Source organism: Cervus elaphus, chromosome 7 (assembly GCF_910594005.1).
Source record: "Cervus elaphus chromosome 7, mCerEla1.1, whole genome shotgun sequence".
NCBI classification, from domain to species: Eukaryota; Metazoa; Chordata; class Mammalia; order Artiodactyla; family Cervidae; genus Cervus; species Cervus elaphus.
Window position 1 is genome coordinate 21,119,513 of NC_057821.1, and position 16,277 is coordinate 21,135,789.

Below are 16,277 nucleotides of genomic sequence, written 5' to 3' on the forward strand. Positions count from 1 at the left end.
AAGCTGTCTGAAATGGACACTTCCCATTTTGTTTCTGATTAACCTTCAGACTTCAGTGACTGAATCTAAAAATACAAGAACAAGCATAAAATTTGACTGGAAACTGGGGAAGAAAATGCCTTTTCTCTAGAATATTTCACCAGTGATTTTTTTATAAGAAAGTAAACATGGTCCATCAATGTATTTAAAGTGATTTCATGACATTTCCTTATTCCAATTCAGATAATTGGAAATGTCACATGCATAATGCTAACTTATGAAAAAGGAAACCACAGTTTGTGGCAGTGAGAAGCTAGTACAACTGACAAAATTTCTGACACAAAACTAATCTTCTACATTTATGAAGCGATTCCTTTAAATCAAACCGTACAGAAATAAATCTCTCCATTTAATTGAAGATAAAAGATGGTGGTCATGAAGCTGCTGAAAGTTCCTTATTTTATTTCCAGATTTTTAAATCAGAAAATTCCATTGAATATCATTTCTTTGCTGACATTGAGCTCTGAATGTCGATTTACTAAAAAAAAAAATAATAAAATTATCCTTGATTTTAGGATTCCCTGCTTTGTTCAACTGATGAAAACTGAGTTAGCATGATGTCATGTGAGGATTCTCTAGTATAGGAAAATACATAGTGGCCTAAAAGAGGAAAAAAGAGAATAAGAATTATTGCTGTTATGTTGGAACAAGCATAAGATCAAAATTAGAGTAAGCCTATGCAATTCTTTACAATTCTGACAGTTTCATGAATAACTTAGTGTAGACCCGCATTTTATTAATGCCATCGAAGCTTACATCTCTCAGATTTCTCTCATTTAAGAAGAGAAACCCCACATTTTCAGATCCTGGGGAGTGAGATAAAGGTTTGAGACCACTGAAGGTTACTGCTGGAAGGAACCTTAGTGGTCTCTTAGTTTTTCATTTTACTGATAATGAATCAATGTCCAAAAAGGTAAAGAGATTTATTAAAAGCCCTCAGGCTGATTTTGGTGTACTTTTTGTCATGTATAGCTACGCATTCCTTTATTTTAACCCGAAGACCTTTAATTACACAAATAACGTATTATCCCCCAACGGTGCCCACAAAAGCCCTCAGACTGGTTGATGGCAGTGATAACAAGACCCAAAGCTTTTGGATGACCACATTGAGCATTTGGGGTGGGAAATGCTTTTTCAAGTTAAGACACCTGAACTTTATCTGAAATTCAAGGAATTTTGATCAGAATCTAAAGTGAATTACCCATGACAGATTCATATTCTTTCTTCCTACCCTTTGGAAACTTTGGTCTGTTTTTACTCACCTTTCGGTTGGAATGGGTTGAAAGTCTTTTCGAATCTGAGTTTGACAGATGAATCTGATAACTTCTGCTGCACCAAAGAAAACCAAGTCACTTAGGCATTCAAAGTATTCTTTCACATGCTTCCTTATTCCTTCACATTCCCTCAGAAGATTACAAATACTCATCTTTTCTTCTGCCAAATGTGCTTTGAAGATGAAAATCTCATTTCTGTCACCTACTCAGGAGACAAAAATCTCATTTTTGTCACCTAATTTGAAAGTGAAACTGCTGCTGCTGCTAAGTCGCTTCAGCCGTGTCCGACTCTGTGCAACCCCATAGACCGGCAGCCCACCAGGCTCCTCCATCCATGGGATTTTCCAGGCAAGGGGTACTGGAGTGGGGTGCCATTGCCTTCTCCAGAAAGTGAAACTGGAGGAGTACAAACGGAGAAGATGTGAAGCCCTCACTGACCACAGCTGCCTTCTGAAAAGTGAACACTTTATGTTAGAAACAGGGAGAAAAAAAACACTGTTGGGCATCTTTACTTTGGGGTTTGTTTTATTCTACTCTTGAGTGTTTTTCTTTCTTTGATTATCCAATGAGGAAAATTCTGACTCCCTGTTTTGTAGGATGGCGGGGGGGGGGGGGGGTGTCCTGTCTTACTTTACTAAAGGTTTATCTTTAATGCAGTCACACAGGCTGTAACTCCTTCTCTTTTTTTTAGTTTACTTTTAATTGGAGGATATATTATAAAATACTGTGCTGGTTTCTGCCATACATCAACCTGAAATCAGCCACAGGTATACCTAACATACACACGTCTCCTCCCTCTTGAGCCTCCATCCCACCCCATCCCACCCCTCTAGTGTGTCACAGAGCACTGGGTTTGGGCTCCCTGGATCATATAGCAAATTTCCACTGGCTTTCTATTTTACATATGGCAATGTGTATGTTTCAACGCTACTGTCTCAATTTATCCCACCCTTTCCTCCCCCTACTGTGTCCACGAGTCTATTCTCTACATCTGTGTCTCCATCGTTGCCTACAAATACGCTCATCAGTACCACCTTTCTAGATTCCATATATACTTGTTAATATTTGATATTTGTTTTTCTCTTTCTGACTTACTTCACTCTGTATAATAGGTTCTAGGTTCATCCACCTCATTAGAACTGACTCAAACGTGTTCTTTTCTGGTGAATAATATTCCATTGTGACATTGTGAAAAAGACACTTACTCCTTGGTAGAAAAGTTATGACCAACCTAGACAGCGTATTAAAAAGCAGAGACATTACTTTGCCAATGAAGGTCTGTCTAGTCAAGGCTATGGTTTTTCCAGTAGTCATGTATGGATATGAGAGTTGGACTATAAAGAAAGCTGAGCACAGAAGAATTGATGCTTTTGAACCATGGTGTTGGAGAAGACTCTTGAGAGTCCCTTGGACTGCAAGGAGATCCAACCAGTCCATCCTAAAGGAGATCAGTCCTGAATATTCATTGGAAGGACTGATGTTGAAGCTAAAACTCCAATACTTTGGCCACCTGATGCAAAGAACTGACTCATTGGAAAAGACCCTGATGCTGGGAAAGATTGAAGGCAGGAGAAGGGGACAACAGAGAATGAGATGGTTGGATGGCATCACCGACGCAATGGATATGAGTTTGAGTAAATTCCAGAAGTTGGTGATGGACACGGAGGCCTGGCGTGCTGCAGTCCATGGGGTTGCAAAGAGTCAGACACAACTGAGTGACTGAACTGACTGAATAATCCATTGTACATATGTACCACACATTCTTTATCCATTCATCTGTTGATTGACATCTAGATTGCTTCCGGGTCCTAGGTATTGTAAATAGTGCTGCGATGAACTTTGGGGTACATTTGTCTTTTTCAATTATGGTTTTCTCAGCTCACTAGTGGGATTGTTCAGTCATATGGTAGTTTTGAAAAGTGAAAGTGTTAGTCACTCAGTCATATCTGACTCTTTGTGACCCCATGGAGTATAGCATGCCAGGTTCCTCTGCCCATGGCATTCTCTAGGCAAGAATACTGGAGTGGGTTGCCATTCGCTTCTTCAGGGGATCTTTCTGACCCAAGGATGGAACCTAGGTGTCCCGTATTGGCAGGCAAATTTTTTAGTTTGAGCCACAGTGGAAGCCATGGTAGTTTTATTCTTAGTTTTTAAAGGAATCTCCATACTGTTCTCCATAGTGACTGTATTAATTTGCATTCCCACCAACAATGCAAGAGAATTCCCTTTTCTCTACACCTTCTCCAGCATTTATTGTTTGTAGATTTTTTGATGATGGCCATTCTGTCTGGTGTGAGATGGTACCGCATTGTAGTTTTGATTTGCATTTCTCTAATAATGAACCTTCTTTTCTTAATAGTAGAGAATGATTCATTAATTTCACATTTTCTGGCTCAAGGCATTTTAATTCTTCAAGACATACAATTAAAATCACAGAGCATTAGAACTTCTGCTTTGAGTAACTAGTCCAACACTGAATTTTTACAGTTTGAGAACATGAGACCAAAAGGTACTAAGTGACTTTCCTATGATCACACAATCAGTTGGTTACAGAGTCAGAAATACAGGGCAGGTCTCTCAATTCCTGAGTCATGGGTCCTAATTCACAGCACTCTCCAATGAAATGCAGACCCAGGAAAATCACTTCAACGCCAAAAGCGAATTGCCTCATTGTTTCTTTATTTCAAAAGTTTGTATTATCCCATATTAAAAAGAACTCTAAATATCTATGTATTTTCTTCATGCATTTAGGTCAATTGATTTTTATCAAACACAGAAATTTCTGCTTTAGAATCCTTTCTGAAAGACCTTCCATGTCTTACTGAAAGACAAAAGTATGAGGTAATGTCAAAAATACTAAATAGGGAGGCAAGTACTTTTGTTTCTAACTATATGGTTCCTTACACGGATTGCACATTTGTGGCAAAGAAAACAGAAATCCTGTCTCCATACAAACTTGGCAGTTTGTGGACTAAAGAGCTAAAATTGCAAGGGACAAAGTTAGTTATACCAGCGTAAGAGAGAAAATTCAAAGGGAGAATTTTTTATATTAGAAGTTAATGAAGACTTTCCACTCTGCTTTTCTAGAGTAGGAAAAGGGGTCTATAGGAGATCCAGAAAGTTAGGCAGAGAGAAAGACGCCATTGATTCTAGATGTTGGGAGACAAGTCAGACTACAGCAAGTGATACGCTTCAAATGAATTTGCTCGCAAGAACACTGCAGACCCCCATGCCTGAGCATCTTTGAAGCTTTCCACACATTTGCATTCATTCATTCACTCACTCATTCACTCACTCACTCACTGAAAAACTTTCTGGTGAATAGTGAGTGTATGCTGGACATCGTGCCAGATACCAGGAATATAATGGCAACAGAAACTAAATGGGTTTACACAAAACTGGGCCTGTTGTGGGACTGTGTAAAAAGTACAAAACTTCACAAACTGCCTCCATGGTAGCAGGAGATAATTACCTTTGATGCCTGGTCCCAGCAGCTTAAAGGAGACAACTTGTTGAGCAGCAGCTGTCGCAGCTATAGGGCAAAAAATAAATATTGAGGAGCTACCCATATGCAGTCACACATAGATATATCAAGAACAAAACTAGTAAAATTGTTATTTAGTAATAGTATTTCCCAGCGGTATTTAATAGACTGTAAGCATAGGGATCTGATGAAAGGATTTTTCTTTTATGTCTTTTCTTATAAACAAATCTAGAATGAAACAAAGAATGACAGTACCAAAAGCTATAATAATTCAGATTCTAGACATTAGTAACTGGCAATAATTGCTAACTTGAAGTTTATCTTTGAAGTGAAGAGTCTCCTCACTGACTAAATGGTGAAAACCACAGAATTATTTATTTTTATTTAATTATTTCCTTACAATCCTTCCAATCCAGAAGAAAGCAAATTACTTCTTTGTAAACAGGAGTTTGAGGGCATGTACAACAACAATTATAATATTTATAAAATATCCTTATCTTCTTATTAAAACAAAGGCTACATTTATTAGCTTACTATCTTTACTTCTCTCGGCAGAATTGCTAAAAGCTTGGAAAAATAACGAAAGTAGTATAAGTTTTTTTCTATTATCTTTTACTTGCATTAGCCATCCTTCATTAAGAATTTTATTTCATGTTAGAGGCTACAAAATATTTACTATATAAAATTCTAGAAACATAGAAATAAATAGGCTTTTCCAACATAAGGGAAGTTTTTTTTGCTGGCTAATTATGCCAAGTCAAAATTTGAAAGTAAAATCAAGTTTCCCCCTTTTTTCTACAATGGTCACATTATATGTTGTGGTTGATTCACTATAGCTCCATTATCAGCAAAGATCGTTTAGTTTCTTTGTATCCTGACTGAACCTGCCTTTTGTAAAATTATAGAACTTTTTTATGAAAGTACCCATGGTCTAACCTCTTATATATGAATAAGGATCTTAGAACTGAAGGGGAGGGATTAGATTCCTGGATTAAAGGAGGAAGAGAGAAATGAATATACATACCTTACTATCCAAGAGAATTCCAAAACATAAGATGAAAAGACCCTTTAAATGAAGGAATAAAGCACATATATTATCTCTTCCATTTCCAGAAAGAAAGTTTTTATATTATCATTATTCTCCTATATCCTCCAACATTGAAATTATTTCCTTGTCTGTCCCCCTATTGGCTGTGGGTTCCCTGAAGAGAAGGATACTATGAAACCTCCACAGTGCCTGGGTTAACACAAAGTACTCAAACATTTTTGTTGTTGTTACTAATTAAATTATTGAGTAAATAAAGTTTGAAACACATGTGGAGCTTCATGTTCCCCTTTGTGTCATGTGTCAAATAAAGAACTTCCATTTGCTTCTGTGTCTTAGGCTTTCTTTAGACATTAAACAAACGCCAACTGAGCATCTTATGACTGAAACCCTCCTCCTGGTTGGAGCACCCTCAGTTGGTGCCTATTCAGATAGCATGTCACCAAGGGCCCTGGATGAAAGCTCCCTACACCTGTCCCCATGAGGTGTGTGCTCTCCATGACAGTCTTTGGGTCACCACCTAAATGTACCCCAGTTTGCTGAAGTAGGTGGAGAACCACCTGCTTTCTGGAGGCATTTACTGAGCACTTACTCTGTGCCAGGCACAGTGCTAAGTACTGAATGATCTCATTGAACCCTTGTATTTACTCTAAGATACAGGTAATAATTGGGTTTCCCAGGTGGCAGAGTGGTAAACAATCCACCTGCCAATTCAGGAGACGTAGGAGACCTGGGTTCCACCCCTGGGTGGGGAAGACTCCCTGGGTAGGAAATGGCAACCCACTCCAGTATTCTCGCCTGGTGAATCCCATGGACAGAGGAGGCTGGCAGGTTACAGTCCACGGGGTCTCAAGAGTCAGACACGACTGAGCACCACCACCAGAGCACACAGATAATAATATTATCCCTGTTCACCAGATAAAAGAATTGAGGATAGAAAAATTAAATAACTTGTTAGCAGTCACACAGTTGGATAACATGATATATTTGAGTCCAGAGCTATTTAACTCCAGAGCACAAACCTTTAACCACCACTACCCTGAGACACTGTCCAGGGTAGGAGACCCAGCCAATGTTCCTTGAACCAGGCTTGAGGACTCTTCCAGATTCTCCAAATCTAAGGAATATTTTGCCCGCCTACTCACTGAACACTCCCTGATCATGGCGTATAAAACCTGTGCTTGGCAGCAGAGGTCCGCAAACCTTTTCTGTAAAGAGTCCGAGAGTAAATATTTCTGGTTTTGCAGGTCATCCAGATTCTTACAACTGCTCAGCTCTGTCCGTGTAAGGGAAACAGTCACAGACCCTGTGTAAATGAACTGGCGTGGCTGTGGTCCCATGAAATTTTATTTACAAAAACAGCGCTGCCTGCAGTTGGCCAGGCTCTGCTCTGTGGCACACTAGGGACTTCCTTGGCACCATTCAGACTCAAAAAGTATTCTTGATTTATTTCCCTTTCCCTGAGTGCCTTCATAGAGATCAGCACAAGATGAAGACGACTGAGTCAACAGCAAGGGAGGTGAGTGCTAGCTACGTGAATTCGAACTTGTAAAACCCTGGAATGGATTACTGAAGAAGCCTAATATTCTGCCTCAGTATGAGAATAACTATTGGGGAAAAAATGGATCTTTTTCTTCTGTTCACTGTTGCAGGCAGTTTTGTTTGGAATAGTCCTGCTGGAGGCAAGGAGATGAGATCATCTCCAGAGTGGCCTCCCCATCCTCAATTCTCTACACTCCAGTTACCTGATTATACAATAGGTTATTCTCATTGTTCTTACCTGGAATGCATTGAGAAATGCAAAAATAATGTGCCAAGACAGATTCCGGCTGTCCACCATTGTTGCTATGCCGAAACCCCAGGTGAGCCCCAGAAGAGGGGTCAGGATGAGGAGGCTCCTCCCTATGCGCATGACAGTGACCTTGTTGTCCTGGGCCAGCCTTTCTCCAATAGCTGGCCTCCAGAGCTTCGTGAGAACTAATAGCACCACCGCCAAATTTACAGCCACAACAGTCAGGGCAGGAACCGCAAAGGCCAAGAGAGGCTTGCTCCCATTGGACCAGTTAAGCCAACACGCATCCTTCCTTTTGTAGCCATTGCTGGGCTGCGTGACCGCAATGGTGACGATGGATATAATGAGAGGGCACCCGTAGCCCAAGCAGAACCCAACAGCCACCATCAAAGGTGTGGCCATGTGATGGAACACGAAGATCACCCGATATGCCAGCAGGAACCCGAGCAGAAGCATCCAGAAGAACAAGGAGAGGTAGAAAAAGTGTGCAAAGAATACGGCAGCTGTGCAGATGCCAGAAGAGTTTGCCGTGGAGTCCACCGTGGCGGCGACAATAAACCAGACGTCTGCAATCAGGAGGCACAGAGCTATGTTCACTATGCAGATGTGACGGCTGTGTGAGGTTTGGTTTTTGTTGACCCGCTTCCAAAACAGACCTTCGATGGTCAGGCATAAGATGAGACTTCCGATGGAGACCCCCAGCCCCACAAAGGTGATCCATTTCACAATGGGAACGATGGCAGGGGGGACAATGGGGGACATCAGCATGGAGAAGGAGGTCAGGTGAGTACAGAGGCATGTCACCGAGTTTGCAGTTTCGTTCTCTAGGTGGCAGCCGGTATCTCTCCACTGCAAATGACTGAAATCCCAAAACACACAATGAGGTTGGCTTAGATTCAATTTCATCTTAGAAAAAGTCAGGGAAATTTCATCGATGGAAGAGTTTGGGATAATAACGGATATCAGGGGCCCATTAACCTGAGCATTTGTATTTTTGGCAATGGGTAGAATGTTCCCCAGGGTCAAAGAGGTCATGCTGATGATAGTATATGGAAAGTGCTTCTTGAATTGTCCTGGGCCAATAAACACATGGCCTGTGATGGGACTGGGGGTATTTTGGCGGGGAAATTCAGTCTCATAATTGTAACTTTGATTGCTGAGATTTGCAGATACTGGAATCCCTTTCCAGTTAATGAAGTCTCGAGAAAAATTCAGAGGCAGAGCTGTTGAAGGTACCAGAGCGCTGATGTTTTCCAGTGATGCTAGTAACTGGGAACTGGCATCCTTTTCTTTCTGCAGTAACACTGTCCAGTTGGTTAGCGAAGCTGAATTAAGGATGTGATCAGCTATATTGATGACATTCTGAAATACAAGGATGAAAGTCAATTTGGATTTTGAGTAAACTGGTCAGAGGACTATGGATGGATAGTCACTAATCTTAAGCTCAAGAAAATTGCCCAGAGAATTGGCTCAGTCGAGGATCACACAGTAAAACTTAGCAGTGAAATACAGCATGGTGCTCCACACAGGGAAAGCTCTGGGCTAAGGAAAAAAGATCCACAGAATCATGTCAGTTCTGGGGTGAACACCTGCCAGGAATTCATAAACCAAACAGGGTTTAGGCATGAAGGAGGAGAATGCTGCAATGGGGGCTGCAAAATGTGCATTTTCTTCCTTCTGAGATAGCAAACAGGACTGCAAGACTCCTCAGGCTGAGGGTCCAAGAGTGAGATGTTCCTTGTAACTACTCTACCATATTATATTTATTTTGCTAACATCAGAAGTTCTAAATTCATGTCACAAATGTTCAAGCTTTAATTCATGTATATTTATGACATTAACAGAGGAAACTAAAAAGCAAAAATTCTTAAACCCTGGACATGCAACAAGGAAGCATTGAATTGAGCTGTGGGTTTTAAGGGTCAGTCTTAATTTAAGACGTTCCTTTTCCAAACATCCCTGAAAGGCAGTGTTTTCTTTACCAGGAGCCTCACTCACTCTCAACGGCTCTGGTCCCCAGGCATCTGCTCTGGGTATCTGTCACTCTAGCTGAGACTCACCCTGAACTCTCTGTGACTCCTGGCTCAAATCCCATAGTGGGTTTCTTTTACTGCTTTCAGCAACCTCTGCCTTCTTTTGGTTTGGGTGTGCAGCTCTATTTTCCCCTTTATTTCATTTTTAACTTTTTTTGTGTGTCATTTTGTTTTACTTGGTCTCATTAATACATAGTCAGGCTTTTTGAAAAAAATAGATCTGAGCATCTTTGTTTCAGGGAGTTTAACTTATTCACATTTAATGTCACTTCTGACATATAATGTTCACCTTATATAGTTAAGGACCATTGTATGATTATGTAACAGTATACATAATATAAAACCCAATTTTGTAAAATATTATATACTTTAACATATAAAATGCACACATCCAAAATTTTTGGAAGGATATTTATTTAACAAATAGTTATTGAGTACCTGCTGTGCGTCCCTTGTCAATCTTCTAGGCACTGAGATAACACCTAAAATGTAAGCAGTGGCCATTCTAGAGTGACAAGATTACATATCGCTTATTTTTCTTTTTGTTTATTTGCATATCTTATAGTGAGCATGTCTTATTTGAGGAATTTTTAAAGTTAATTTTAAAATATCCAAACTAAATCATGAATTCCCCACTCAAGAAATGGAGTTCTTAAAATGCACTAAATTTAATATACTAGAGTCAGAGTTTACAGCCACAGGAAGGAAAAACTGCAGACTCAATATTAAGTATCAGAAAGTTGGCACCTGTGTCATTCAGGGTCAGGCAGGTCAGAGACTTACACCTTTCCTTTAGCCAGGTGCCACCCAGGCGGCCTGCCTGGAGGCAGCTCCCTCTTACTTTGTACACACATAATTGACCCCAGGGGTTTCTTACACATTGCAGAGGAAGCAGCGAAGCTCACACAAAGACTGTTACATGGCTCTTTGGTCCTTTTCAACAGCGTCTTATCAACTGGGGCTTCTGCCATTCCTCTGACCATATCGAACATCTAAAGTGAGCCGTTTGAGCTCACGCAGACCTTACCTCCATTGTCAAATTGGACACCGTGAAGCTTTCCTTCAGAGATGAGATTCCGCCCAGAATTGACACCACGGAAGCCAGGTTCCCAGCTGTGGTTGACGGGCTTTGCTGAATGACCATCGCAAGCTTCTGCACCAGAGACGACACAGCCGCCTCAGTGTCAGTGTTGTTGCTGGCGAGCTCACTTAAATTCTAGGAACAGAAATGGTCACATTCTAGGACACAATGTAATGCTTGTGCTTCATCAGACTTAAATCAGCGTCATGGCCACATATAACTAACTCTTGTATGGTGCGTGATAACCTAGGATAATCATATAACGATGACAGTAACACGGCAGTGGCAGTCATCCAGTGCTTTCTGTTTCCCATACACTGTTCTAAATGCCTCACTGGGGATTCACTGATTTGATTTCGTCCTTACACTACCCTTTAAAAGAGGTACCATGCTTATTTTCATTTTGATTAAGGAAATTAAAATTTGAAGAGTTTCATTAAAAAGCATTTTTACATAAATTCTTACCCTAATTATACAGAACCTGAAGTTCAGTGAGATTCAGTGACTTTCCAAACAGTACCCCGCTAGGAAGCGGAAAGGCATGGTCTGCTTGGCACTAAATGTTATATCCATTTTTACTATGCTGAGAAATCCCTGTAGAGCAGGGGTCCCCAACCTCCAGAATCTAAAGCCTGATTATCTGAGGTGGAGCTGATGTAATACTAATAGAAATAAAGTGCGCAATAAATGTAATGTGCTTAAATCATCCAGAAACCACTCCTCTACCTCCCAGTCCATGAAAAAATTGCCTTCCAAACTGGTCCCTAGGGCCAAAAAGGTTAGGGACCAATGCTATAGAGGATTTAAAGGGATGTATGTGGAGATTTGACTACACTTGGTCACTGGAGTTGGGGTTTTACTTTTTCCTGAAGCCTCAACACTGAGCTAATTTGGAAGGCAGCTAGAAGGGATATTCTCCTTACTCAAAGACTGTCAACCCAGGAACCCAGATCCCTCTGTTTTCCTTTTTACTCTTCTCGTTGACAGAGCTGTTCTCTGCCTCAGGCACCTGGGATCTGCTTGTCCTTATACGCTGGGGTGGCCTAGTCCCAGCTATGGTTATGTCCAGAGCTTGAAGCAAAGAAGGCAAGGAAAAGGATAAGCCCCAGAAGTCATCTGCTCCAGCCTCCCTCCCAAGTTTACAGATGAGAAACTGAGGTCCGGAAAGGGAGCAGTAAACCTTCCCCAGTCCCTTGGTGAATACCATGGTGGGTTCTTTGCTTCTGAAGCAGGGTATCTGTCTGGGACTGAAACCCTGTTCACTATGAAGGTCTGTTTGCAGGATGATATTTGTGAACTGGTCTTGGAGTCCCTTTTCCACACCTGAGTTTTAACTCGTCACCATTTGCTTCCATTTTTCTATTTATCAAGTCTTAAGTACTTGAATCTTCCTGAGAGGTCATATGAAGGTCATAGTCCTAATCAAGTGACCACGTTTCTAGTTCAACACTATTGCTACCTGAGGGACCATTAGGCTCCTAGTCTCTCCTTTTCCAATCTATTGGATGAAATTGGTAAGATGCATGGCCCTAGAGAGCCATTGTAGTTCTCTCATTCTATATGGTTCACCTCTGGCTGACCCAATCCCTACCCCCATTTCTAACACATGACAGCTTCACTTGTACTAAGGTTATGGCTTCGGACTTAACACCTTCACTTAGATCTTCAATTCCCAGGCTTTCTGGATTCAGTTGCTGTTCTGCCATCTATGGTAGCCCTCTACAGCATTGATTCACGCCTCTGCAGCACCCTCCCCCCAAAACCATCCAATCCGACATTTCTGGCATTCTCAGCTGCCACTTAGGCTCACTACTCCTGGCTACACTCCCTGGGTTTCCCAGGGTCTGACGTCATCGACATCTGACCAATGAGACAAACTGATACATATTACACGTACAGGAGGGTTCACTGGAGACACCCACTGTGAAACTCAAAACCAGGGCAAGTATGCAAAGTGGAAATGCCTTTTTTTGTTTTACCTTCTTCAGTTCTTCCAGCTCAGAGAGCACACACATCTCCCTGAGGATACGCCACCCAGAGGATTGGCACCTGACCGTGATGCTTCCGATGTAGCCGCGGCTACAGGGAAGAGTGTACTCGTCATTCTCAGACCCAAATCCAAAGGCAATGCTGTTACACTGGGCTGGAAAAAAATAGAAATAGAGAAAAGAATAGAAATAGTAGAAGAATGTCTTGAGACTCTCTATAAACTATGTATTAATAGCAGTGCTTTAGAATGTTTTGAGACTCTCTATATAAACTATATATTAATAGCAATGCTTTAGAAGTCATATTTTCAGAGCCAAGCCTAGGCAAAATTCAGGAGTAGGAGAAGTTTATCTTTGATGTCCAGCTTTACCCCCATCAGTCCCTTTTCCTCTTTCCTGATGTTCTGCCCTCCCCATGTCTGGCCCCCTTTCCCTCCAGGTATGTAATCTAGGCCAACAATATGACTTTAAGTGAGCTATCAAATAGTACATATTCGCTGAGAACAAGCCAAGGTGTGATCCCTCCCAGAAAATACCTACCCTCTCTAAGGGAATGCTAGAATACCAGATAAGCTTCAAGATACTGTGGGACAAAGTAGGCATGAAAGGGTTAAAAGACAGGTAGTTGCCATTTGGGGGTGACATGTCCCACTCTGTTCCCCTTTAAAAGCTTCTCACATCATGACCAGACACTTAGTTCCCCTTGCACCAGGCCCTTCATAATATGTTCTTACCATGATTGTGACTGGGAGAAGGAAGAACCACAAGGACTATGGTTTTTGTTTCTTTTCCTCACTGCTCTGTCTTAAGTGTCTAAGCACTTTGTACACTTAGTAAATATTTGTTGAATACATGCTGAAAGTGGCAAAAATCTTAGTAAGAGAGATGGAAATTGAATGCAAAGACTTTTTCAAACATTTGAAGAAATGAAGTGGAGTGTGTGGGCCTGCATATTTCTCTGTGTGTTTGTGTATGTGAAAGACCTGAAAAAAATGCATTCTTTCCTGGGTCCCTTGGATTATAATTTAGGAATGTCATCAGCCCCAGGGCTCTTTCAACATGGACACCAGTAAACTATTGCTGAATCATTTCCAACAGAGCCTGCAGTGAATCAGTCTTGCATGACACTTACATTAAGAATAAGAGGTCAGATCACCCATGAGCAAGAGTCTGAAACAGTCAGCTGAAATTGAGTTTCATCCTGGTGGGAGTTGGGGAGGAGGGAACAGCTGCTTGATAAAGTCAGTCTTAGATCAGTTCTGTTTTGGGAACATCTCCAATACACAATCTCCTAATTAGGTTCCCCTAACCTACTTCCCTGGAGCTTCCCAGGTGGCTTAGTGATAAAGAATCCACCTGCTGATGCAGGAGATGCAGGTTCAATCCTTGGTCTGGGAAGATCCCCTGGAGGAGGAAATGGCAGCCCATTTCATTATTCTTGCCTGGAAAATCCCATGGACAGAAGGACCTGGCAGGTTACAGTCCACAGGGTCACAAAGAGTCCCACATGACTGAGTGTCTGAGCCCGTATACAGGCAACCTAATTCTACAGAATCCAGCATTACCTTCTCCGTACACTCTGAAAGAGTCCTCTTCTAGCGCATACAGCTGGCGCAGATATGTCTTAGCCTTCTCAACCATCTGCTCAATGCCCGACAGGAGCTCATATGTGTTGCTGGAACCAACAACTTCATACCCAACAACGATGCTTCCTTCTCTACAGTGATGATGTGGAAAGAAAAATGAGATTTACTTGTTAAGTCTCTCAGAGCTTACTCTGTGGGGGTGACATTAGGTCTGTAGGAATAGATCAAACAGATTTGATTTTTGCCTACATGGAGCTTACATGCTGATGGAGAAGGCAAGGAAAATAGAAAAAAATAACCACTATATATAAATATATATAATTCTAAATTTTGTTAAGTGTTATGAGAGACCAGTTCAGGGATAGAGTTACAGATATAAAAAACAAACATGGTTACCAGGGTTTAACATGGGGGCAAGGATAAATTGGAAGCCTGGAAGTGACATATACACACCACTGTATATAAAATCTTTCCCAGATTTTAGGAAGAGATTGAAGGCTGGAGGAGAAGGGGACAACAGAGGATGAGGTGGTTGGATGGCATCCTGACTTGATGGACATGAGTTTGAGCAAGCTTGGGGAGTCGCTGATGGACAGGGAAGCCTGGCCTGCTCCAGTCCATGGGGTTGCAAAAAGTCAGAAAGGATTGTGTGACTGAACTGAACTGATATATAAAATAGGTAGCTAATAAGCACCTATTGTATAGCACAGGAAAGTCTACTCCATACACTGTAATCACCTATATGGGAAAATAATCTACAAAGGGTGGATAAATGTATGTATAACTAATTCACTTGGTTGTATACTTGAAACTAAGACAACGTTGTAAATCAACTATATCCGATAAAAATTTCAAAATAAAGTTTCTTCATCCAGGTCTTTTAAAAAGCATATTGGGACTTCCCTGGTGGTCCAGTGGTGAAGAGGCCACCCTGCAATGCAGGGGATGCAGTTTCCATCCCTGGTCAGAGAACTAAGATCCCACATGCTGTGGAGCAGCTAAGCCCACGTGCCACAGCTTGAGAATCCATGTGCTGCAGTGAAAGACCCACGTGCTATAGCTAAGATGTGACACAGCCAGAAAAAGTCCCTAAAATAAGCTCGGAGAGCTCTAAGATTTGGGTCTGTACAATGAGGAGAATAGCATCTCTGGAACTGAGATGGGGAAGATGGCGGGAGAAGAATGTGAAAGGTTATGATGGGGGGAGATGGAAGACCCCCATTTTGGACGTGTTACATTTGACATGTCTACTACAAAATCAACTGGAGATGTTAATAGGCATTGGATATTTGAGTCTGGAATTTAGGGGAGAGGCTGAAGTCAAGTAACACATGTAGAACCCACCTGCATACAGATGGTATTTGAAGTTATGAAAGCCAGTGAGATAAATATATATTAATTTAATCCTGCGATTCAGTGAGGGTTAGGCTTAGGGTTATTCTCATTTTATAGGTAAGGGAACAAAGTCCTAAAAAGAAGTTGGGTCAGGTCATAAATTATTAATTGATGGGGACTTCCCTGATGGTCAAATGGCTAAGACTCCAAGTTCCCAACGTAGGGGGCCCGAGTTTGATCCCTGGTTAGGGAACTAGATCCTACATGCTGCAACAAAGAGTTTGCATGCCACAACTAAAATGATTCTGTGGGCCACAACTAAGACCTGGTGTAGCCAAATAAATTAATATTTCTTAAAAGTTATTAACTGATGGATAAGAACCTCTGGCTCTCTTAAGCTCAATTTTTTTTCTTTTTTTTTAGATTAAAAAAAGAAATTACTCCAAAGGTCAAATTCTTAATCACTTCATTGAACTAACATTGAGGTACATTGAACTCACAATAAATAAACCCGAATACCATTTTAGGTTGTAATGGTCACAGTATTGTTTCATTGATACGGCTCTTCTATAGTGTTTGAAAAGTATTTTTCTACTTATTATTTCATTTTATGTAATTGA

General features: G+C 41.1%; 1 protein-coding gene across 5 annotated transcripts in view; it reads right to left on the reverse strand.

Moving 5' to 3' along the window:
* Nucleotides 1-416: 416 nt before the first annotated feature.
* Nucleotides 417-16,277, reverse strand: part of ADGRF1 (adhesion G protein-coupled receptor F1) — a 53,093-nt gene continuing 37,232 nt past the window's right edge. For 4 of the 5 annotated variants that reach the window (XM_043908735.1, XM_043908734.1, XM_043908736.1 and 1 more), the window contains 8 exons: nucleotides 14,302-14,453; nucleotides 12,728-12,891; nucleotides 10,695-10,883; nucleotides 7,623-8,996; nucleotides 5,822-5,863; nucleotides 4,786-4,845; nucleotides 1,302-1,368; nucleotides 417-639 (listed from right to left, as the gene is read on the reverse strand). In XM_043908735.1, the coding sequence (XP_043764670.1) occupies nucleotides 551-639; nucleotides 1,302-1,368; nucleotides 4,786-4,845; nucleotides 5,822-5,863; nucleotides 7,623-8,996; nucleotides 10,695-10,883; nucleotides 12,728-12,891; nucleotides 14,302-14,453 (2,137 nt within the window). In that variant the 3' untranslated portion in view covers nucleotides 417-550. The remainder of the gene's footprint in view (nucleotides 640-1,301; nucleotides 1,369-4,785; nucleotides 4,846-5,821; nucleotides 5,864-7,622; nucleotides 8,997-10,694; nucleotides 10,884-12,727; nucleotides 12,892-14,301; nucleotides 14,454-16,277) is intronic. The other variant, XM_043908737.1, reaches the window with a different exon arrangement.